This window comes from Trachinotus anak, unplaced genomic scaffold (genome assembly GCF_046630095.1).
Source record: "Trachinotus anak isolate AG129_WGS33_773 ecotype Australia unplaced genomic scaffold, CSIRO_AGI_Tana_v1 ptg000011l, whole genome shotgun sequence".
Lineage (NCBI taxonomy): Eukaryota > Metazoa > Chordata > Actinopteri > Carangiformes > Carangidae > Trachinotus > Trachinotus anak.
Window position 1 is genome coordinate 18486541 of NW_027273862.1, and position 24757 is coordinate 18511297.

Sequence of the window (24757 nt, forward strand, 5' to 3'; positions counted from 1 at the left end):
CATTTTTGTCTTTTTATTGTGGAGGAACTCACTAAACCAAATTCCTATCAACTATGCTGAAGTGGCAGTGATGTAGTGAATATTGAACGTTTTGAGGTTCTGATATTTTAAATAAAAAATGATGAAAATGTAAGTCAGAATTTGACTTGCTCACTAACTTCAATTTCCTTATTTACTGATTGCAAATAAAAAAAGGGCAGTTATGAATATGGGCAACATGCTGACATAATGTATATACCGTATCAAGCGCAAGGCCCTTGTGTTTATTATTTAATTCAAATAAAAATACCCGGGGAGCCGATCAGTGTCATGTTGCCTGAGGTGGTCTAGGGCAGAGAGGACGTTAGATAAGCCGACTGTGACGTCCAGGAGGTGGGAGCTGTTCCTGTACGTGGCCAGCGGGCTGCAGCACTGACTCAACGGCGAGCCTGTCAAACACAACCAACACAGCCGACATGGCGGACTGGGGTGAGAAACTAAGTTGGGAAGGATAGCTATCTGTACATCATCCGCTATGACACAGGCTTTGTTTCACAGGCGTAGCACTTCGTTATAGTCAAACTCGCTTGTTTGTTGTGGATCGGACTAACGGATTTCATGTTGTCGTTTTTACAGACGCTGACAACTTCGAGCCCGACGAGCCGATTAAAAAGGCGGCAGCGATGGACAAATGGGAAGGCGAAGACGAAGAGGAAGATGTTAAGGTAAATTAACACGACAAACCCTTACACGGCCTGTGTTTTAACGAAGCCAACGGTTGTCGGATGAACGTTAGGCGAGCGGATAGCGGGTCCAGTCGGTAAGTGTGAAGCTAGCGGTGGGTAGAAATACCGTAGCCCCGGCTGTGGTGCCATGCTTCACCGCGGTCCCTGGCTGCCTGTCAGCCCTAACCCCTGAGTCGGTGTTAGCTTTGTGTTAGCTGACGGCTAACTCATGTGGCTCCGGCAGGCATGCCGTAGTAACTCCAGCTTAGCTAACGGTTGGCTACTACTCGGTTTTCAACTGCCGTAACATACCGTCACCACAATGGATGTTAGCGCACTGGTTAACGGGTTTGGATTAAACCTGCTTTCTGGAAGCTAACATTGTCTGTTTTTAGTTTGAGGGATAAAGAGGGATGTAATTATTGGATAGCCGAGCTTAATTTGGATAACGTAGCTTGAAGCTAACCTCTTCCCGGGCCACTTAGCTAGCAAACTCGCTAGCTCCCCTGTCAGCTTGCGTCTAAAATGAGCTTTACTGTTAGGTAACCTCGACGATAGCGTCGTTAAAGTACGTGGTTTTGAGTACTTGGTTAGTGTAGACGGTTATTTTATCATTTTCCAAAGCTGGTTGTGTGAAATGGTTGTGTGGGGTTAATAATTGTGTTGTCCTGAATTCCAAAAGAGTTTCGTTTAACATGAGGCAGCGTTAGCGTGCTAACCAACTTTAGCCACAATCACATGAAATCATCATCTGGGTTGATGACTCAACTGAGCCAAGAACTAGGCCTAGAAGTTTCCGACAGCAGGCGTTTTGTAGGAGACTGGTATTCAGTTGATGGTGCATTACAGGTGGTTATTACCTGAATGTTGACATTGTCGTTGTCCAGAAACCTCAGATAATTGACCCAGGGAAAATGCTGGTAGAGGCCTCTTCAATTGTTCAGGTTTCTGTCACATATGGTACCTAAACTAAAGAAAGTGATGATTTCATGTCCTCTGGAGTACAAACTGTGGTTTTATTCAGCAAGCAGGGTAAAGTGCTTGTGGCAAACCAAAGACCAACATGCAACTACATAAATTAAATGAGTTTGCAATCCTAAATGGATTGTACTGAGTTATTCTTGTATTTACAGTATGCTCAAATACCACAGCCTGTTTGTCAAAACCATAGACTGCAAACAGGTCAAAGAGTAATATGTCTATCGCTATGTTTAAAATAGTTGTTTCATTTACAGTTTGTAAAGTACTGACTTTTTCAGATAAGTATATATGGGAAAAGACCTGTAATTACTGAATGAAATTAAGGGATAGGATTTAAATGTTTAACAGCGATTAAGTGGATATTATTGGAGTGCATTACAACACTGACTACTTGGCAGACTTGAACTGCGTGTTTGTACTTGGTTTTTGGATCAGTCCCCAGCACTTGTGGTGCTTTCTTATGGCAACATTAAGTAGGATAGGTGAAATTATTAATGCAATATTAATATTGAGGTTTTCCTATATATCACAATATGGGAGGTGTATACAAAGTCACTCATGACATAATTAAAAAGCAATGAGCCACTGTCAAAATTCAGAGTATTTAAATGTTTCAAAGAAAAATTAACTGAACTAATTTTGATTTTTTTAGTCACAATTTGTAAAGATTGATTCATCTGACAACAAATATTTGTATAACAACAAAATATCACTTGAGATAATTTGATTTCACCAAAATGTTATAATTTAGGTTAATATCACCCATCCCTAGTTTATCCCTAATTTATCCAGCATTATATACTTTTGTTACCTACATTCACCCACCTATATTGTACTTTTTATGTTAGTCAGTCATATGTCCTAATTATTCAGATGCATGATATAAACTTTTCAACAGACTCATTTATTTTATAACATAAATTAATTTTTGTCTCAATGTTTTTTTACACAGCTTGCCAATGTAGCTTGAATAATGAATGATAACTATCCCACCTTTTTTTTTTTATTCACAGGACAACTGGGATGATGAGGAAGAAGAGGAGGAGAAAAAAGGAGAGGTGAAAATAACAGGTATGTATTTAACTGTCACTTTTTTCCCACAAGAACAGGATTAATTGTATTGTATGTTAAACAGAGGCTAAATTGCCTTCATTTTCTTCACATTTACATTTTTCTTATTCCATTGTTTTAATTGTCAGAGACAAAAGTTTCTGAAAAGAAAAAATTGAGTGAGAAGATCAAAGAGAAAGAAAATCGGTTAAAGAAGAAACAACAGGAACTGAAGGATAAACAGCTGCAGAATAAAGTGAGTTTCTTTTTAACCTCTTATGGCTTTAACAGTTTTCTCTATGAGACACAAAACTATTGTGCCCACTGTCATATCTAATAATGTTTTAATATTTGTGTTATCTGTTAATACAGGTAGAAGAGCTCACTCCTGAAGAACAACTCGAAGAGAAGTTAAGACTGAAGAAATTACAGGAAGATGCAGACTTGGAGCTAGCAAAAGATGCTTTTGGTAAGACAGGTTCACCTTTCAGATGAAGGAGAAAACATTTTAATCAGTAGTATTCCACAATACATAATGCTTAAATTTGTGCACATGAAACTGTAAAACTGTTGTAAACCTTTTTAAGATAGTATGCAACTTAAATTTATATTTCATGTTAAATTATGCCTGGAATACTTAAGTCTTTGCTTGATTGTTACCATGGTTTCCACTTTTCAAAAACAGATACTGTAGATGCAGTATCTGTTTTTGCAACTCGTGATTAATTTTAATTTGAACCTGCTCATATACTCATTCTTAGCTGTGCCATGTATATAGACTTTGGATGTGTCAGGATCTACAAAAATAACATGCTTTTCTAAGATATTCCAAGTTTTTTTTTTCCACCAACAAAACCCTCTTTGTAACCAGTTTGTCACAACATATAAGGATTTATGAACCCTTATGGCTGTTTTCTAAGCCTGTCCTGTGTATGTTGTTTCACTAAAAGCAGAAGCATCATTAAGAATTTTTCAAGTACAGTGTGTCAAATCACCTTTAAACATGCTTTAACAAAGCTATGTTTTTCATTTTGTTTTGTTTTTTAATGAAAGAATGGCACTCACTCGAGTGCATACGCCCACAAAGGCCAAACAATCCTACACGTTTGTCCGATCCGCATAACTATCTGGATTTGCACCAAACTATACAGTCCTGAGAAACTGATGAAAATATAGAAAAAATATGAGCAAAAAGCAAATTTAAGACATTTAAGTGATTGAAAGTGATTTAAAAAAAAAAAAAAAAAAAAAAAACCCTGGATCTACCCCTTTAATTGGATCCACACCAAAATTTAATGGTTTCTTCCCCCATCCTTGGCGGAGGTAATTGCATGTTGTTAAACCAGTGTGAATATATTGTATAGTCTGTGGCCCGACTGACACCACATTTTTGAGACCAAGACTGACAATGGTATTTAAAAATCAGCTTGCTAGTAATCTCTGGTGGAAAAATTATGTAATGGCAATACTGTTTCCAAATGAGCCCAACCTATTTTGCTTTTTCTGTGCTGTAATTTTTGTTAATGCTATAATTTCAGCACCCTCAAAAATTCAGCTCAGATCTATACCCTTGCACTAGATTGTTGCAACACACTGGATGTCCAATATAAAAGCAGAGCTTTGCATCTGATTGTGAATGTCCTGTTACATCTGTTAATGTTACATCAAACTGCTTTTTACATTTTTTTTCAGGTGTTAGCAGCACTTCAAACAGTGTCAGTGGGATTGATGCCATGTGTCCATCTTCCAAAGAAGACTTCACAGAGTTTGAAAAATTGCTGAAAGAAAAGATATCCCAGTTTGAAAAATCTGTGCATTATTCAAGTTTCTTGGATTCATTGTTTCGGGAACTCTGTATTTCATGTAAGCATCTTTTACTCAAATTTTTACTGAACTACTGATTATTACCCATATTCACCATGTCAGTCAAAGTAGGCTTGACCAATAACCATTTTTCTTTTCCCTCTTACAGTGGAAGTAGATGACTTGAAGAAAATCAGTAATTCCCTGTCAGTCCTACTTAGTGAAAAACAGAAACAAGAAAAAGTGAGTGGCCACATGCTTAATTTCTGGTATTTTCTCATAGATAATTCAGATCTTATGTTCATATTCAGTAGGGGGTGCTGTTTACCTTGCCTTGTTACTTGATGTGTGCTTATAATTGACTTTAACATTCAATGTGGTGTCTATACTGAATCTAAATCAGTGGTAATATCTTTGTAAATTCAAGTGTAATGTGTAACATGTCAGCTGAATACACATGAATAATTTTGTTTGTTGCATTGTTCAACCACAGAATTCTCAGGTCAAATCAGAAAGCCTTTTTGCTGCAAATATGTATTCATATATAATTTATACTGTTTAAAGTGACTTATTTGCCTTTACAGCAAAACAAAGGAAAGAAGAAGAAGAAAGGAGTCTTACCTGGAGGTGGGTTGAAAGCACAGCTGAGAGATGACCTTGACTATGCAGCGTTTGATGGTGGATACGCCCAAGACTATGAGGACTTCATGTGACACTGGCTCCATCACTACTGCCCTTTCCCCCTCCCAACCCTCAAAAATGCAGCTGTACCTTCTCATGCTGTCCAGTGCCATCCTGGAAAATCTGAACTATGTGTTGCCCCCTTCATTTTGCTTCAGTGACCAGAGGGACTATACCAGGGAGCATCCAGTCTCACCAACACTTTATGTTCATACATATGGAATTGCCTTTTCTCAGTCTCATTCAGCCTCGACTCACACACACACACACACACACACATAATCATGTAGTAACTGTTGGGTGACCCAGCTTCAATGGAGAATACATTTTAACTGCTGTTGTCTTGAGTTTTGCTGGGCTCATTTTTTATTAAATGTTGCTCCTGTCAAAATGGCAGATATAGTATTGCAGTTATAAGTGTAGTGACATAGAAACACAAGGTTCTATGCAAATTCTTTAACCAGAATGTCATGTATATATTATAGGTCTCACTTACCTGTGGATGGTTCTCTTACAGGAAAGTATATAGTATCTATAACTTTGGTTGCCAAATGCAGAACAATTATTCAGTACATTATTCAATTTTATCTCTGGAAAGGTTGCATTTGGGTGATTTTGAGACTGATGCAACATGTAAGTAGTAGTTGTGAGAGAGCACATGACATTCATTGTAAGATAAAAGGGATAGACAAGTATAATAAATGTGACTTTAAAACCTCACAGCCATTCTCTTGATACATCTCTGGAATATCCTTGAAAATTTGGAGCAAAGAGTGCATATAGGTATTTTTTGTGCATGACAAAAATGTAATTTACTAATTTGATTTGTACTAATGCAGAAAAAGTATGGATCAGGCAAGAGGATAAACTTGCTACAACTGGTCTCCTAATCATTGCTTCTGCAGGCTTGTATCAAGTGTGATGAGGAGCGGGGGCTTATGGGCTTCACCCCACCATGTCTTCATATGGGCTACAGTTAGTTGAAAGGGGCGTTATTTCTCCTTTTCTTTTCTAGCAATTTTGACCAGTTTCAATGTTACATGGACAATTGGATACATTATACCGTGGAAAATACAGCATCTGCAGTGTTTTTTAAGCATCTAATTTAATAAATCACTGGTCAAAAGGACAAGCTGTGTTTGTCTTTGTGTACAACATCAATGAAAGAATTGTAAATGTAACACCAACCAGCTCACTGATTACTTATTTTTAAGGCATGTGCAATAAATACTCTATTTACAGTTTCAAGTAAATATTTACGACAGTACAGTTGAAAATGTATGTAATATGACAGAGAAATATTGCAGCTATTCTTTGGGAAGATGCTGCAAGAAGTAGGTGTAGCTTTGTTCAGTTACATATTCAATTAATTTGAAAAAAAAGTCAATATAAAATATTTGTATCAAAGCATGGTTAACACTCTCCACTCTCATCCTCATTGTAGGTAACATTTGGTCTTCCATGTTGACCTTCAGTGTTTAGCTTGTGGTGTCTGTGCGTCTTCCTGTAGGATTTCTGGTGCTACGTCTGCGACTGCTGCGAGGTGCATTGGCCCTCTGCCGGCGTCGGTTCTGCCTGCCTTCTCTCACGACACTTGTTGCTGTCAAACCTTGAGAACTCTGCTGTGCTTGAAAGACACTCTGGCGTGACACCTCACGATCTCCACAGGTGAACGTCAGCGCCACACCCTCGTTGCTCTTCATAACACGAGATGTACCATCTGAGGACCCATCAAAGCAACGTCCAAGTGCAATCTCTTTGGCTGTACGGGGATCCTGGTCTGTCACTGTATAAATTCCGTAGTTATGGCCTAGAGGATCAAGAGGCGCTAGCATGGTGAACTCGTTGGTGTCATTGTTGACTGCTAGGGGCAGGTGGTTGACCAGGTATTCCTGAAGCATTGTGTTGACCTGATCTCTCTTACAGCTTCCTTGTGGAATCACCTTCACCAGGGTACGATCGACACGTTCCTGGTCATACAGCATTCCACTGCATTTGAACTCCACGCACACAGCTGATACCGTTGTCTGGTCCATGTCACGGATACTGCGAGTATCTCTGAGGCCATAGAGCTGGCCAACTGTCTTGGGATGGGTGCCACCCATGTTACGTGACCGCACATTGATCTCATGTGGGCTGTTGATTTTGACTTTAATGTAGCAGGCTCGGTATTCCATGGGCTTGGGCCACCAGCTCAGGTAGTCCTCTGTCCAGCTCATTGGGTCATCTTCATTGAACGGCACTGTGTTGTAATCATAGCGGTCTCCTTCCACTCTTGAAAAGCGAAAGTGTGCTGCACTGAATGGTGCCTCCTCACATTCTTTCAATTTCTCAAATGCGTACACTGGTCCGTTGCCTTCCTCGGCTGTGTTTGGACTTGGTTTTGCCACATTAATGCTGAATGCTGTTTTTTTTACCCTGGGGTCTTCATGGTCAGACCGCTTGTAGTTGAGTTTACCCAGGTAAGGTTGGGGCACCCCAATGAGGTTGGGATTGAATTTGGGAGCAGAAGGGACAGCCTCTAGTTCCTCCCCTCCAAGGTTTGCCATGACATAGGCAGAGTAGGCATCAGCTTTTTGTTCATCACAGAAGGCAGGAAGACAGGCACCATTGGGGCCAGTGATGACACTATCAAATCGACCCCAGGCACGTGGGTTAGAGGAGTAGCCAGCTGTGGGCTCCATGTTTATGAGACTCACCACAACTCCCTCCACCTGCTCACTGGGCATGAAGCGCTCACTGCGGAAAGCCCTCACTTTCACATAACACCTGCGGTTCTCTGGTACATCCAGGTTAAACAGCCGTCTCTCTCTGATTTCCATGTTACCAATCAGAAAGGTTCTCTCCTCCCTTTTGCCTCTTCTTTTTTTCTCCACCTGTAGACTTCCTTCCTCCTCCCACAGACCAGTATCAGGATTCAGTGACCACAGCTTCATGGTGTCAAGGTGCTCCAGCATTGTCACCTGAGCAGAATCTAGGAGCACCTTTACTTCACCTGCGTTCAAGGGCTCGTTGCTTTCCTCCCCCCTAAAGTCAACTGAGAACATACCATAGGTTCTCAGTGGCAGGGTATCTCCTTCATCTCCTACAAAATTTAGATCACTTTGAGCTGCAGCAGCTGTGGAAACATCTCTTGGGTCAAGAAATGTTACACTAGCATTGACATTGCCTGTGAAGACTTCTCCATTCTCCTTATAGAAAGAATGGGGAGGAATCTGAATCTGAACCATTGCCTCTTGGCCCTCCACTTCCCCAAGCTCCAGAGTGTTGGTTTCAGTGGAGCTGATGGTGACAGGGGCCTTCTTTCTTAGAAGTTTGATCTCATGGTAAACAGCCCCTCCTTTGGTGTTAAATGGAAGTACCTTTGTGGTGTTGACAAATTTCTGCATGTTGTCCACAAAAGTCAGGACTAGCCTCTCTGTGTCTGGAGGAACCTGGATGGAGAATGTACCTTTGTAGCCTGTGCGGCTAATTCTGACTCCATTCATAAAGATATGGCCAAATCTCATTGGCTCACCATTGTCTGCAGCAATGGCCCTACCATGCACGATAGCCTTGGTGTCCACACATTTCTGGCAGCCACACTCAGTCACCACCATGGTGGGCAGTTGGTAACCCTGGCATGTTAGCTGCCTCTCCTCCATCTTTTCCACACCACAGCAGTAAGACACTTTGTCTTTGCACCTGATGCCATTGTCCAGCTGTCCAGCACATTTACTTGAGGGACACTTGCCCACATCATAGTAAAATGAGTTTGTGCTGTTTTGGTAGCAGTCATGTGGAAGACGGATGAGGTGAGATTCAGGCTTGGGGTTACATGAATGTTCATTTCTACCTGTATTTGAGATGTGGAAATAAAAATGTTGATTTAGTTTTATCATATTGCCATCTTTCTAAAGTGAAATACAGTATGTGCCTCATTGATATTACTCAGCTTAATGCTGAAAAGGTCTGTTTATTCACATTCCTTTGTATTAAATGTTTTAATCAGTTTATTGAGAACATACCTAAGACTTTGAGTGTAGCTGGTTTGGTCTTAATAGCCCCAGATGCACCACTTGCTCTGCAGTAGTACTCCCCGGCCTGCTCAGGACGCAGATCTTTTAGGATCAAGGTGTTGTCAGACTGCCTCTCCATGAGACTGTTATTATGAAACCTGTTAGTTCATACAGAGGGGAAGACAGCAGAAGCAAATGTGTGAAATATATCATAGTTTTGATATTTAAAAAACAACAGTGAATGATTGTCAACTATAATTTCAATATAACATATCCTACCACTGGTACTTGTCTGGCTGTGGCGTTCCTGTTACTTTGCAGCAGAAGGCAACAGTTTGTCCCTGCCTCCTGGTTTTGCTCTCAGGGCTGCTCAACACATGAAGCTTCTCTGACAGATGACAGTTGAAGAAAAAAAGAACGTATTACCTTATAGTTTCTTTACATAATTGATAAACTTCTTGTCAGTACATATTGAGCTCAAAATTATTTTTCATATCTTAATCTGATACAGCTACAATGGTAATGTGAACTGTAATCAGATATTTTTCTGTAAATCCAGACATCTATTGTACCTGCTCTTTTTAGCTGGACACTGAGGACTGAGGTGCGTTCAGCACTGTTGGGCACAACAACATTAAGGGTTGCATGACCCTGCAGGCTGACTGTCAGGGTGGTGTTGCCATCAGGACAGATACCAGGGATACGGAAATGTCCGTTGTGGTCAGTAAGGGTAAGGAGCTTGCCATTGCGAAGGATGGTAGCCCCTTCAGCAATGAGACCTCCAGCACCACGTACAGAACCCAACAGGATGTGTTCTTCGCACATGCATGTGTCACACTCTGCATTCACCCTCCCCATCACACACTGCAGGGAACAATCTAAAGAGTAGAATAAAACAAATAGGAAGTTGAGTGGTTCACAGGTAGCTACTCCTTTTTGCAAATATGTCCTTTATCAAATGAGGTTATAATAATTCAAGACCTGACTGAATTGAATTACAGAAGAATCTGTTCAACTAAACTGAGGCTAACTCACCAGTTTTTGGGCACTCAGGTCCATTGCATGCCCTCCCTTCTACTTTAGGCCCACTGCAAGGCACAGAGTGAGACTGGCAGTTTCTGGAGCGAACTTGGACCCCCACTTGACCACAGAGGGCGGGACATGGGCTCCAGTCTGACCACGGGCCCCAGGTACCCTGAACTTTCACACTGTTATCTGTTGGAAAATAGAGCATAAATAGTATTCAAACCATTACCCTGAAAAGGAATGTATTATTTATATGAATGCTAGCAGAAAAAAAGTCAAGCTTTTAGGCAGTATGGGACTCAAGAGTGCAGGGTGTTATTTTTACACCAATATCTGAATGAATGTCAAAGGTGTTATAAGACCAAACCTTTGGGGCAGAGGAAGCGGACTGCGTAGTTGGAGCAGTTGCGTTCAGGACCTTGCTCATCATTGAGACACCAGAAGCCTACAGTGGGGTCCGCATGGACCTTCTCCCCAGTTTCACGGGCTGGGACCCATTCAGTGGTTCTGGCTTCAATTGCCCGTGGAGTCTCACACACTCGGGCACGGTAATAGAAGCGAATGGCCTCCAGCTGCTCATAGTCTCCACGACCTCCAGGGTGATCAACATTGAACCATGTGGTCCACTCGTAATTTTCTAGACAAACAGAGAGTACAGAAATAAACATGGCCTGAGTAGCAGCTTATTCTTATGTTCAGCATCTACAACAAGTTAGGAATATGAATAAACCAACAAAAAGACCTTACACGCTCTATTTACTTTTGAATTTTGGAACAAAATTTACCATCAGAGTGGTAGACAGCAGGGCTGGACTCTTTATTGTCCCTTCTCCATGATCCTGCAACAGATAAATCAAAATGTGTGATTAATGCCTTAACTGTGTCCCACGTGGTTTGTGACGTTCATACTGGCAATGTGCTAGGCCTGCAAATTGCTGTACGTACACATGAAATCAAACATTAGTAACTGGGCAGCCACTCCTCTGTCTGACATGCAGCTCTTGGTATATGACAAATATATCAAAGACAAATATACATTGCTTTGTGATGAACCAAAAAGTAATCTGATTCTGAAATAACTCAGTATCTATGATAATTTTACTCACCTCTAGATATATACAGTATGTAAAATAATACTACGTATGAGTGCAGTTATGTGTATCTGTAAAGTCTGCAAACTATAATTCAGTTTTGACAGTGATTGAAAAAAACCTGGTCAGGGGTACAGATAAATAAAATAGCATGGAGTAAGAGTAATTTATAAACCATGACAGCCTAGTTTAGTTTAAGTCTGCAAATGGAAACATACTTTGACGCTGCAGGCCAATGTTTCTAGAAAAAACCTAAATTAAACATTAACATTGCATCTCCGTTGACTTTACGTTGTTAGATTAATCTATTCTATCAACATACTGCAAAGCACAACTCTATTTTGATGTGTATACATTTGCAAGTGTCCCGATCTGACTGTTATTTAAAATGTGTGCATGTGAGGGTGTGGTGTGTTTCCGCACACATCTGCCACTAACAAGACCAGAAACTCAGTATTTTGGTGAGAGACCCACCTTGAGCAATAACAACTGTGGCTGCAGTGATTCCGAAAATGAGGAGAAGAGGCCTCAGTGACATTTTCACACTGTGTTGCTACGTCTGGCCCTCGAACTTTCACCTTTGTAGTGTGTTTTTCACACCAGGAACTCCAAAGAAGATTTAAGCCACCAGCAGAAACTCCTGGTGGGAAGATTATGTTAAAACATGGGGAAGAAACAGGATCCAAATTAGCAATGTTGGTTTTATCACATACTGTTCACTCCTGTGGAGACAAAACCCCCACACAAAAAACAAAATAAAACTAACAAAACTACACACTTATGTTCCACTTATTGTTTTATTGTTAAACTTTAATAAACTGAATTAAACAATAGTTCTTATCAAGACGAGAAAATGTGCCTGTAAGGATTATGTTATCCATGCTTTTTGTCTTTGAGGTTTCAGGGTGAAAAAACATGGCTGGACAGAGCCCCCCACTCAGATTACACATCTGTGTTAGCCATCACCATTCATCAGGGGAACATTCAAACATTTCTGCATCCACTGACGAAACACTGGCAACACAATCCAAACACCCACACACACACACACACACACACACACACACACATATACACAAGGTTTGCATATGTACACTGGCAAATTTGTACACGACAGACTAATAAGCCACCGTTGCTTTTAAGGTGAAAGAACAGAAAGAATATTGATAAAATAATTAATGCATGAATGAAGTTTGGACAGGAGGAGTTACATGCAATAGATTAGAGTGCAGTGTAATTATAATAAGGACTATTAGCAGATATGCAAATTACCAACAGTAATCTGACATGAAGATGATAAAGATGATGATTCCATTTACAAATGACAATACTATTCAAATTACAGGCTCTGAAATTAAAATGAACTCTCCACTTTCTGTAACATACAGTGGGGTCCAAAAGTCTGAGACCACGTTTCCATCCACTCAGTGGAGTTTAAACTTAAACCAGTAAAGCAGTTGACTATTTTACTGATATTGTAATCATGCATGCAATAACCATCCACTTGCATTCAGATTTTATTCCTACTTCTGCTTATATAATTAAAATTATATAGTTATAGCAGATTGATATGGGTGCATTAACTTATTAAATAATCTGTTTTTTCCTTACCTTCTTGTGGAGTGCACTATCCCGTTTTTAGGAATGTCCTTTACCCTTTCCTTCTTTTTTCTGTCTCACATTTCTCTCCTCTGGCTCAGTTCTCTCACTCTGGTTCAACACACTCCTTCACTGTCTCTTTTATACCTCTCTGTCTCCAGCGCCCCTGCCTCTCCTCCCTCCTCTCTTGGCAGTGTGCCACAGCGTCTTTTGATTACACTATTATCCCTATAATTTATCACCTTCATTGAACAACCATGACATGCAGTGGTTATTAAATAGTGCTACATATGAAAGAGGGACAGTCAGGGGTTCTGAGTAACAAATGCTGGTATTAATAAAGTGACCCCCTCGTGTTCAAGATCAATGCTGATTGAGGCAAAATGGGCATTTGTCTTTTCCTCTGCTCTCAGCCTGCATCCTTCTGTTTCACGACTCTGCATGCAGAAAGTACAGTGCATGCTGATGACAGAAGGAGATCCAATATGTGATACAGCACACTGTCTCTTTAATGTGTTTTAAATAAAGCCCCCTAAAAGCACATGTTAGAGCCAGTGTACATTTATAGTAAGTCTAGACAAATGTTACTTGCTTTCATGTCACATATTTTGGATTTATTTAAAGTTGACATTTGTTATATTAAATTGTAACTGCTAGTTTAGCGCATATGAAGAGACAATGCATTAAAATGCAGACAACATTTGAAAATATTATTTTACGTAAATGGACCTTGAATTATTTATATATCTTTTACTGTTGAATGTGAGGTGGATTTGAGCATAGGTCCTGAGTTCTATAACACTGTGCTCCTGGTTTTTACATCTTGTGCAGCTATGCATCTACACTTTGTTATGTAATGCCTATAGACCAGCTACAGTTACATGTCTGGCAGTGTGATTAGAGGCCATTTAATTTCATAGCCTAGCTGCAATCAAACTGTGTAAGTCTGACAGATCTTTAGACAGATTGCTGAGTGACTTGTCTTTCAAAAATATAACTCATGTTAGTATAAGTAATTTTTTTTTACCAAAGAGCATTAATCAAAATCTTGTATTGGCTGGAGTATAAAGTCAGTCAGTAAACAGTCTTATTTTTATACATCCAGCAGATACAGAGCAACATTATTGTCCTTCTAAAGTTGTGTTTCTGGGCTGGTAATCTTCCCTTTATTTCTGTTTAACTCCTGGGGGAAATGACTCTTAAGCTGTTAAATGCTCCACTATGTTCACAGACTAGATGCTCTGCTGTTTGGTACTGAGCAAGTGTGCAGGGTTTTTCATTGAAAACATCTGGCTAATGTGGCCTAAGACAGTGATGAGAGAGCAGTTAGTGTGCACCCAAAACGGTACAGTTGCAAGGCCAGAAAACCAAAATAATGGGCTAAAAAATATTATAAAGGTTGATAATTCTCTGTGCGATCACTCTTTTCATATCACGCATATTCATTTAATATCACAGTCTAGAGAAAGAGTCAGAGACAGAGAGAGGATGTGGAGTAGATTCTGAAAGTACACTTGCGTCTGTCATGTCTGTTAGAGATCTGTAATTGCTAGGATCTGTTGTTTTTCCACACAACATTCATTAGTTGACCTCATCGAGTCAATTACAAGGCAAAGAACACCCAGGAGGGGAGGAATTTAACCTGGTGCTGCACCTCAGTCTTTCCAGGCTTCTTTCAGTTCCCAGGCCAGGTGAAGGGACAAATGACTGGTGTCGGCAGCAAAGTTAGGTTTGAATTGGGGTAATTCTCTGGATACATGAAGTAAATTGTGCTTGTAATGTGTAGACGCTACCTCTGACAGGAAATGAAGAGGAACCAGCGTCAAACAAAACAAGGTCTGAAGAGAAACAGTCCTGTTTGATGAGCACAACCTCACGTTATGTTTAGTGAGGACAAGTTTATGGCACTTTTTAGGACCTCAAAGGACTTTATGTCTTCGTAAACAAGGAGGACAGAGGTGGTGGGTAATGATGTGAGGATTGGAAAGTGAGAGACACGAGAACGGACACACAAACACAAATACACAAAGTTTGGTCTCTTGGCAACAGACAGTCCATGTTCTGGTAAACAACAACTGGATCGCAGACAGGTAAAATATGTTGGGCAAAGTGTGCAATTCCATCAAATAGGACGTTTTAGTTTCCTTTTTTGTTATGATTTGCACAAGCTCCATTATGTCATGCAGAAGGTGAAAGTTTTCTGTCAACAGGTTGGTATTCACTCAACCTCTGGCAACCTCGGTCATCAACGATAAATACTTACTTTACTTAACAGTGAATTATGTGGCAAACAGGAAATTGTTTCACTGGTGTGTTTCTTTATTTTTTTTCTGTTTGGTTTCACCATTTGTCTCATGTTATATGTAAAGCACATTCATCTTATAAAACACTGATTACACTACCCAAATGGATATAAAGTTAAACCCAAAGTCACAAAATATATAATATCGCACTGACAAGTGACATTCTACTACATGATGAGCAAGTTTGATAGCAAATTATGTTGACAGTTCTGTACTTTTACTGATTCTAAGTTTTAAAATGTAGTACTTGTGCTGTACACTTTTGTGTGCATTTCATGTATTATTAGTATTTTTTTACTGCGGGATGTGAATTCTTCTTTTACTTGGTGTTTAGTTTTCCTCAATCATTTTACATACAATTGCAGGAGTTGCTATTGAGAATCACTCCAACAAGTATATAAAATAACAAAGTATAAATTCCTGCAATGTTTGTGTTTGACACAGCAGAATGCTTTATCACATGTGAGGTTACCTGTAATCACATTAACTGGGGAGGTGACCTGCGTTCTTTCATGTTAATACATATGTAGGTTCTAACCGGCGGCTCTACACCATTGTTATTTGAGCCCACAACAAAAACATGAATAAAAGCAACATCCTGACCTGACACACCATCAATTACTGTGCCAAGCTGGAGTCAGTCCCAGGACAGAGGTTGTAAAGCCAGAAACAGAACAAACAATGCTGGACTACAAACACCAGGTATGATTACACCAACTCGTGTCTGCTGGTGCCAGAACCCAAAGTTAATGACCAAGATAAATACAAAGTTTCAAGGTTTTAGCTCATTTGTTCAACCCTGCTACACTGTCTTTTTATTCATTATTCACAAGCATGATCCAAGCAACATTAGTTTTAACATTATATCAGATACAGTAAATCTTAAGCGCAATAATTAAACACTGTTCAAGATGTAAAACTGGTTCTAAAAACTGACTGTAACTTATTGTCCTTGTATATTGGTGGAAAGTACATTTACTCAAGTACTTTAAGTACAATTTCAAAAGACTTGTAGTTTGAGTAATTCAATTTTCTATTACTTCCACTCCACCACAACTCAGAGGCAAATATTGTACTTTTTACTCCATTATATTTATTCAATAACATTATTCAGTTATTTTAGATACTTTGCAGATTTTGTGTAATAATACGAAATATAATCTAGAAATAAATAATTGTAGGTCAAGAAATTCACAAGCTCCTGAGAGGCATACAAAGTAATTGAAATTAGTTCAAGGTAACCAGCTGCAACTGAAGTTGCATTGCATTGCAGTATCAATAGTTATAGTCTAATAATATAATCTATATTAATCTGAAATGGGCCATTCTGCAAAAAAGGTACTTTTACTTTTGGTACTGTAGTACTTTCACTTTAAATATATTTGGATACCAATACTTTTGTACTTTTATTTTTATAATCTTGACTTTTACTTTCAATGCAGTATTTCTACACTGTGGTACTGCAACTTTTACTTAAGTAAAAGATCTGAGTACTTCCTCTGCCACTGCATCCAGCTCAAGATTATCAAGTTTAAATCTGATGGTGACAACGTGCTATATTCACTGTGTGATAAATGAAGCTCTCTCAGTTATCTCAGTCTAATCTTAATAACAATCTGCCAGTGTTGGGGTTTTTTTCTTCCATGAGGCTCTTTGTGATCCAAACCACTTTCATCCTCAATGACAAAACCTCTCCTGGTAATAGAATTTGTCTGTTTTCATCAGAGGTGTAATTCTTATACACTAAAAGATAACATCCTTCCCCAAAAGTCAAATGTGTTGACTTCTTAATGTTTTTGTAATTTCCTCAAATCTGAATCACTTTTTTCCCCCTTTTTTCCCATGAGCAGACTTAAAGGAAGTATAGCAAGATCTCTCCCTCGGTGTGATGCCGGGCCCCTAACGACAGTAGCAGAAGTTACTCTGCATACTTTCACCGGTGGAGCCATTAAAGGGACCAACACCCCCTCCCCACCCCTCACCAGTGCTCTCTGCGTAACCTCTGCCTCCTCTCTGTCCTGTCTGCTCTGGAGAAACATTTCATGAAGCTCAGTCTCAGTCCTAGTTACACAAGTCTTCTCTATTTAACCAGCGGTAACCAGTGGCAACCAATACACTAAAATACTATCTCCCTAAGTTACTAGCCACACAAATACCGCTCGAACCAGTAACTCTTTCAATGTACACATAGCCACGTGAATATTATAGCAACATAGAAGTGAAAAAATCTAGGACAGCAACTCATTACTATTTTCATTATCAATTAAATTTGGCAATTATTTTCTTGATTAATTCACGAATTGTTTTTTATATAACTTGTCAGAAAATAGTAAAAAGAAATGCCCATCATAGTTTCCCAGAGGCCACCAAGTATCCTGTTTTGTTAAACCAAATGCCACAACTCAAAGATTTTTAATTTGCAATGTTATTAAAAAGAGAAAAGTAGCTAATCCTCATATCTGAGAAATTGAAAACAGTGAAAGATTGGTGTTTTTGCTTGTTGTATAATTAAAACAATTAAAAGCTGCTCATTCATTTTCTCTTGACTAATTAATTAATCAACTAATCATTTCAGCTCCAAAAAAACTTGTTAGCGTGGCCTTTAATTTATAGAATTACTACCTTTTCACTCAACAAGAGTAAATTTTACATTCTTGTATAATCCTCGTTTTAAGCATATAGTCAAACTGCTAAAAGGGAGTGGTCTGGATCAAAGTAGCACTTAAGGTTCAGAACATAGGCTGCCATAAACATTTGGTTGTAAGCACAACATGCTATTATTAGGTTGGGCCACATTATTCACAGTCAGAGGCCAATAAAAAACAAAATTGGATGTGTCTGTGTCTCAGTGGAGGAGACTTTATTGGAGATTAAAGATGAGGCACTTTGTGTCTGGGAGAGCGGTGCTCATTTATCGTATGAGTAGATAAACCACAGAGGAAGTCTGCAGTACAAACAGGCTGAAGGTTGGCGGACTGTTCTTCAACATCTAATGATTAAAATGTTTCAAGCTGAGGTAAGTGAGAACAAGTTTACCTGAAGGCTGTAAGGATTTGAACTGATCACTGAGGTAGTCGTGTAAATCTTGTACAAAAACATTAAATACAGTATATCTATGTCTGTATCTATATTTGCTTGGTACTGGTAATGCATTACAACCAGTTTAAGGTCTTGGTAAAAGACAGGGACAACTTCTTCATTGCAACCTAGCTGACTTTAATGAGACAATGTTCGGCCACAATAGAAACATCTGTCAGTATAAAACCAGTGCAATTCAGCAACAACTCAAACCCCAGCCCCTAAAATGACCACAAAGTTCAATCAGCACCCCTCTAAAACAATTTCAACACAGACTGAGCATCCATCCATAATGGGAGGATTTGTTGCAGGGCTATTGTATGAGAATGCATTAGTTTTAGGTAGGTGCGCCTAATAAACTGACAACTGAGTGTAAATCTCCACAAAAATAATTAATTTTAAGTATGTTCAAGACAATTTAAGTTGGTCATAATTCATCCAAGGAAACTCAAAGAGGCCTGATGAACCAAGAATAGAAAACATATTTTGGATGTTTGAAGTCTGTGTTTCATGCTTCCTTTTAACTCTTGTGACCCCACTGATGACACACTTATACCAGTGTTTTCACTTGAGGAAATCAGCTTTACACATAACAAATTTTTCATTTCAAAGCTCGACAGCACTGCTTATTGAATGTATCTCTGCCGATCAGTCACAGACAATAGTAAAGTAGTGCACAATACAGCCCTTTATCATCACCACACATGACCAAAGTGCAAACCCATTTCCACTTACATGACTGTAAAGATACGTTAACCTGGACACAAGCAGAGGGAGAGGACATGTGTTTTTGTGCTGACACATTAAGGAGAGCACATTCAAAGGTTATGGCTCCTCCTTCATGTTTTCTGGCCAGCTCCAGCTCAGTAAAGCATGAAGACATGCAGAATTAAGGGCTAGATTAGAACCATGTGCAGCTGGCCTGGAAGACGGATGATATGTGCTCAACAAGGTCATCCGTTTTCCTTCTGGACTGTGGTTAGAAGATCTCTGGAGAACCCTGTCCTGAGGAGCTGGAGGAGGCGAATATTTGACCAAGGAGATGAAAAACAGAAAATTCACACACACATCTTAGTGTCGGCAGCAAATCTTAGTGTCATATCTGCAAAACAAATCTCAGTGTTAGCTCAGAAAATCTCATCTTGTACCTTTTTACAATTAGTTAGGTGAAAACTGATCAAGTGTCAGAAATCCCATTTTCTCCACCACTGTAGCTGCTTGTTCTATCCTACTGAGGGGCAGGTGTGCTGGCAGGTGAGGCCCAGGTGACTTGCAGTAATACAGGACAGGCAGGGAAAGGCGGCGTCAGCACAGATAAAAGCTGCAGATATGGCTGGAGGAAAGAGCTTTGGGCCTTCAGGAACTTCAGGAACACAATGCAATATGTTAAATATAAAATCCAATGTGCTGTGTGCTCTCACAGGTATTTAGTTATCTTCCAAGTTTGTGTGTATTGTATTTTGTCACTTGGAATATTCCTTGTGTTGGTGATGTGGTGTGTTTTTTTGAAACTTTAATGAACTCATGAATGGGCCAAAGGCAAGTGCACACCTTTGTGAACAATAAAGTTCTTTTCTATTTTAAAGTGGACAGAAAAATATGGGAATATTATGATGAGGTGGTCACCGTGATACTATTTTTTCCTTTTACTGTCATAAATACTTGCTAGTGCATCAACAAATCCTCCAAATTCACCATTCATTCACTCCTGCTTGAGTGCCATTCTGTATAAATTATAGTTAACATCTGTTTTAGGAAATTAGCTTAATAAAAAAAAAAAAGTATATATTTTTTATCTTCTTTTAGGAGACTTGCATCCTCAGTAGCAACATATTGGCTTACTGACAGGCTGGGCAAGTTGAAAAGTACTGATTGGTTTTAGTCGTTTTCTTTCTATTGTCTTTGTTGTCAATAACAATATTGCCGGCCACATCCTTTGAATATCAGCTACCTTTTCTTAAAACAAGATCCTCTTGAAATATTTTTGACATGAATGAAGACAAATGTTCGAGTCAATCAAGGACACTGGGTTTATTTTCTTTCTTGAGGGTAAAATTCATATGGAATAACAATAGGAAGAATTACAGACATGAAGGAGAACATTTATGTGAAAATAATCATTTATTCATGCTTCTGTCCCAAGATAGGTAAAAGACAGGAAACTCAACAGCTGGAAGAAATGCACAAGATCATGAATTTTCATGAGGTTACAAGTTTGATGTGTCTTAACAACAGAAGAGGAGGATGCATTGCACAAGGAGCTATTCCCCGATCAGATGACTCACTCAGGCAGAGACCTCCTTTGAGATCCAGGCAAGAAAGTCAGAAAAATGCTCCCTGTGAAAGCTTTGAGAAAAATATTAAAAACCTCCCTGTGTGTGTGACCAATCTGTGCAGCTTTATTTCTCTGCCAGTGTCTCTTTGTCTGACTTACCTCCTGACTTTTTTTTTTTTATGTATGTAGGGGTATAAACGGTGATTCTGCTCTCTGTGCTGCTTCTCTGCAAGAAACAAACAAGCTACTATTCCCATCGGCCAAAGACTAAAACTGTTGGCCCTGAATGCTTGTTCTGAACAGGAATGGAAAAACTATGTGGAAAACCACATACTGTATGTTTCAGTGTGGATGAGATTAAAATTTTGTCTTGTTTGTTTACAGTAATAATTATGACATAGACACGAGCAGTTGTTGCTATGGGCCAAATTTGAAAATTGCACGTGCATAGTCCTGTAAACATAGCTCCAGATAATTGAAAAGTTAAATCTTTTTTTTTTTTTTTGTCATTTGCCTGCAGCATTATGCTGTACTTTGTGAAAATGGAGACATCCAGCACACACCATTATGAAATTAATATGAAGTACATTCACTGAAATTCATTCAATGAGATAAAAGCTAAGGTGAAGTCAGACATTTAGTTTTGGAAAAAACTGTTACATGACATACAGTAGCTGTTCCGCATCAGCTACTTGTCACCTGATACATCAGTGAGAAAGAAGAAGAATGCGTCAGGAGTCACAGAGCTCATCATCATGGTATGAAAGAACAATAGTTATTCTGGACAGGATTTTAATATTGCTAATGAGGAAAACGGCTGCAGGTTGTAAAACAGAGAAAAAAAGCAGTTTGTTCCAGCCAAGAACAACAGAGGACGTAGCCAGTCTGAGCCCGAGCTGTATAGGTACACGCTGAAGTGGAGTTATCCTGTGGCCCTCTACAGGAATTAAATATTGCCTCTTCAGTGTATTCTGGCCATTTATGCCAACCCATCAGCACCATGTCAAAATGTCCTGTGAAAATGAAAGTGGAAGCAGCAGGGTCAAAGGGCAAGTGTGGTGTTGGATGGAAGATTTCAGAAACAACACAACACAGAAAACGCTGATGCTGCTTTATACAGTAATCAGATCACACAGTTATCTACACATCTTTTCAAGGTGATTACTTATTAGATTACAATTAGAAACATGTTTGGAAGGACAATCAACAAACAATAAGTGTTGCAAAAACTTTTTTTTATCAATCTGTTGAAACATGATTTATGTTGAGATAAAAATCCTTTTTTTTCTGGAGGAACTTGGTCAAAGAAGCATGAACTGGTTTATGAAGTGGTGGCTAGTAACCGCACTTACTCAAGTACTTGTACGTTACTTGTGTATTTCTTGTTTATGCTACTTTACATTATAAAGGGGATAAAAGTATCCTTTTCCTGTTTTTGTGAAACACATGATGTCACTGTCTAGGAGCTCCTTAAGTTACTTTATTAAACTCACTACTTATCACACTAGCCACAGTTGCAGTGGAAAACTGAGACCCCCCTTTGGACAGCCATTATTATTCACTCTAACAACAAAAACAAGAACTCAGGCCTTGGTGCTTTGAGTTTCCAAAAGTAGCTTGAGATCTTATAGACCTGGTAATGGTTACATCTGGTGCTTGGCTTTCATCTATGGAAGTCAGGACATATTTTACTCTGATTCAACAGTTATGTCACACTATTTTCTGCTTGTAATTACTATTTAAAGCCTGTGTTGAATTAGGGTCTTTTGGAAAATTGCAGACCATAATATTGGCATGCACACATGGAAGATTATCTAAGTGTTACATACTGTAACAAAGCACTAACCCCCCAATGTAAAACATCAGGCTGCAGAGATAAAGCCTATTGTTATGTCCTTTTTGGATCAACATCTGTTTGCAATCTTAGAAACAGTCTTGGCTACTGGATGGAGACGGCGTGTGTTTTTCAAATTCAGACAAAAATTGCTCTAACAAAAGCTGATCTACTGGGAATTTGATACAGTTTTATCATTTTATATGCACCATGTCTGCGATTTTGTGGAAGAAAAGGCACTATGAGAAAAACTGTAAGTTTGGCAGATGTTCTTCATGCAGACAAAACCTTTTAACTCACATTTTAAAGTTCATATTGTCTTTTTCTTCTCACAAACATTTAACACTGTCAGTTGTATAGAGAGGATGTGGTCCAACAAATTAAACCACTGTCCACGTCTAAACCACTGAACAAATGAAAAACCCAGTGCCAAAAAAACGTTGTCATCCTTTAGTCATTTTGCTCTCTCAGTTGTTCATTTACTTTGCCATCCCTTATCTGAATAACAATTTCTGGCAGTTAATTAATTACATAAACTAACTGTTTCAGTCTGTTGGAATATAATGTCTATTCTAAAACGAAATACTTGAAACTGAAATTGGTCCAATGCAACACATGTTTAGATAATTGTCAGCGTGTGATGAGGATTGAACTGTGTCTGATGTGCAGTTAAAGATAGTGGGTCTTTGCTTTTAACTTGAAGATACCATGATTCATTCAAAAGTCTGTGACCTTTCTGTGTGGAGCCAGACACTAAAAACTTTCCTTTGCAGCCATTCATACGCCGAAAGCAGGAAACCTTGAGGCTGGGAAAACCATCAACTCTGAATGCTCCGACACACACACACACACACACACACACACACACACACACACACACACACACACACACACACACACACACACAATCGTCTCTCCGTGACTTCAGAGGAAATTACATTGACTTACATTGATTTCCAGGAAACTTACTCTAACCATGACTACTACTTGCCTAAACCTAACCTTGTCCTAACCTTAAAACATGTCTTCACCTTAAAATTTAATGATTTATGTTGTGAGAACTTGCTTTTGGTGTGACTGTGTAAACAGATTTAGGTCCCCACAACATGACTAATACGTGGGCCACACACACACACACACACACACACACACACACACACATTTTTTATCTTCTTCTGTCAACATGAACAACCTAGTGTGTATGAACAAATAATACTTCAGATATTCATTAACACTGAGGCTCGGTCACACAGGCCTCAGAAGTCATGTAGTTGACCTATCTCTCTTGCACTCTCTTGTATTTCTGCATTTTTTTCTCTCTGCAGGTTGTAATTTACAGCACAGGGTCTGAAAGTGAAATTACAGTTTGTTTGCATCTAACTAATTTATTGTAAATCCATGTTATGTGAAACTGTAGTTTCTTTTTAGGTCAAAAATTCCACTGCTGCTCTCTGGTGGTGGTTTGCTTTTGATCTGAGTGCATATTTCTGCAGATCCACAGGCCTCAGGACTTTCAGGACCACAGTCCTAGGACTTCATTCTCTAGTTTTCTGTGACACCTCCACTGTGCCTGTACCCCAATATGTTCCAAACATGTGTAAAACAATGCTACCCCTACCCTTCACCCTAACCAACTGACTAGCTTAGGCTGTAGTAAAAACTAGGGTCCTAGAAATGTGGTCTTCAGGGCTGTGGCTAAAAGTGAGTGGACAGTGAAACAATACCTCAAGACCTCTTTTCATTCATTGCTTTTGAAAAGCGAAACACTTTGGACACATTATTGGCATGTTAACAACTCAATCTCAGGTGTCTTTTAATGCACCAAATTCATTTAAAGTTAAGCAAAGTTAATTTTTGGTGTAACACCTGTTGATTAATTTACCTTGATTTAGTATGAAATGCACGAGAGGATACCTATCACACTATAAGCAAAAAGTGGATCTCAAGATAGGTAGTGATACATTTAAGCCTCTCATTATTATTTTTATTTAATTATTTTCTCAGATGTCTGGTGCATGTTTTAGGAATGTATTCACTGGTTTCTGACAGTCCAAAAGGTAAGTGGTTGCCCTGAATGTTGGTAGGAACCAAAATGTTGATCTTTAACTGAGTCTTTTATGCTTGGTGTATAAGAGGTTTTCTAGAAAGAGTGAAGTAAATATGTGATCCTTGTTTGATGAGAGTTTACCGCAACAGTGCAAATCTGTTGAGCAGCTTCTCAACTCAGACTTTTTTTCTAATAAGAAAAGTGAAGCCCCTACAGTTAGTCAATGTCCTCTTTAGATAATGTTAAACCTGAATCACAAATAAATAATTTTTTTCTGCAACAGGGTG

At 39.1% G+C, this 24757-nt stretch overlaps 2 protein-coding genes across 2 annotated transcripts; one reads left to right on the plus strand and one right to left on the minus strand.

Annotated features, from left to right (window-relative positions):
• Positions 1–314: 314 nt before the first annotated feature.
• Positions 315–6351, plus strand: eif3jb (eukaryotic translation initiation factor 3, subunit Jb). Its single transcript, XM_071488674.1, has 8 exons — positions 315–468; positions 616–704; positions 2699–2756; positions 2885–2991; positions 3108–3204; positions 4428–4598; positions 4708–4781; positions 5123–6351. Exons 1-8 carry the CDS (start codon positions 456–458, stop codon positions 5249–5251), a joined length of 738 nt encoding a protein of 245 aa, XP_071344775.1. The 5' UTR covers positions 315–455; the 3' UTR covers positions 5252–6351.
• Positions 6306–13076, minus strand: cilp (cartilage intermediate layer protein, nucleotide pyrophosphohydrolase). Its single transcript, XM_071488668.1, has 9 exons — positions 12946–13076; positions 11809–11974; positions 11029–11082; positions 10611–10880; positions 10253–10432; positions 9790–10095; positions 9497–9605; positions 9227–9375; positions 6306–9054 (listed from the first exon to the last, which is right to left on the minus strand). Exons 2-9 carry the CDS (start codon positions 11870–11872, stop codon positions 6698–6700), a joined length of 3489 nt encoding a protein of 1162 aa, XP_071344769.1. The 5' UTR covers positions 11873–11974; positions 12946–13076; the 3' UTR covers positions 6306–6697.
• Between the last annotated feature and the right edge of the window lie 11681 nt (positions 13077–24757).

What these genes read in the sequence shown, in the direction of transcription:
- eif3jb (XM_071488674.1), top strand. An exon ending in GCTAGCAAAAGATGCTTTTG is followed by an intron (nt 3,205 to 4,427) that starts GTAAGACAGGTT and finishes ATTTTTTTTCAG; the next exon opens with GTGTTAGCAGCACTTCAAAC. An exon ending in TCGGGAACTCTGTATTTCAT is followed by an intron (nt 4,599 to 4,707) that starts GTAAGCATCTTT and finishes TCCCTCTTACAG; the next exon opens with TGGAAGTAGATGACTTGAAG.
- cilp (XM_071488668.1), bottom strand. Translation starts at nt 11,872, where the DNA reads ATGTCACTGAGGCCTCTTCTCCTCATTTTCGGAATCACTGCAGCCACA. An exon ending in TGCTGTCTACCACTCTGATG is followed by an intron (nt 10,881 to 11,028) that starts GTAAATTTTGTT and finishes CTGTTTGTCTAG; the next exon opens with AAAATTACGAGTGGACCACA. An exon ending in ACCTGAGTGCCCAAAAACTG is followed by an intron (nt 10,096 to 10,252) that starts GTGAGTTAGCCT and finishes TCTACTCTTTAG; the next exon opens with ATTGTTCCCTGCAGTGTGTG.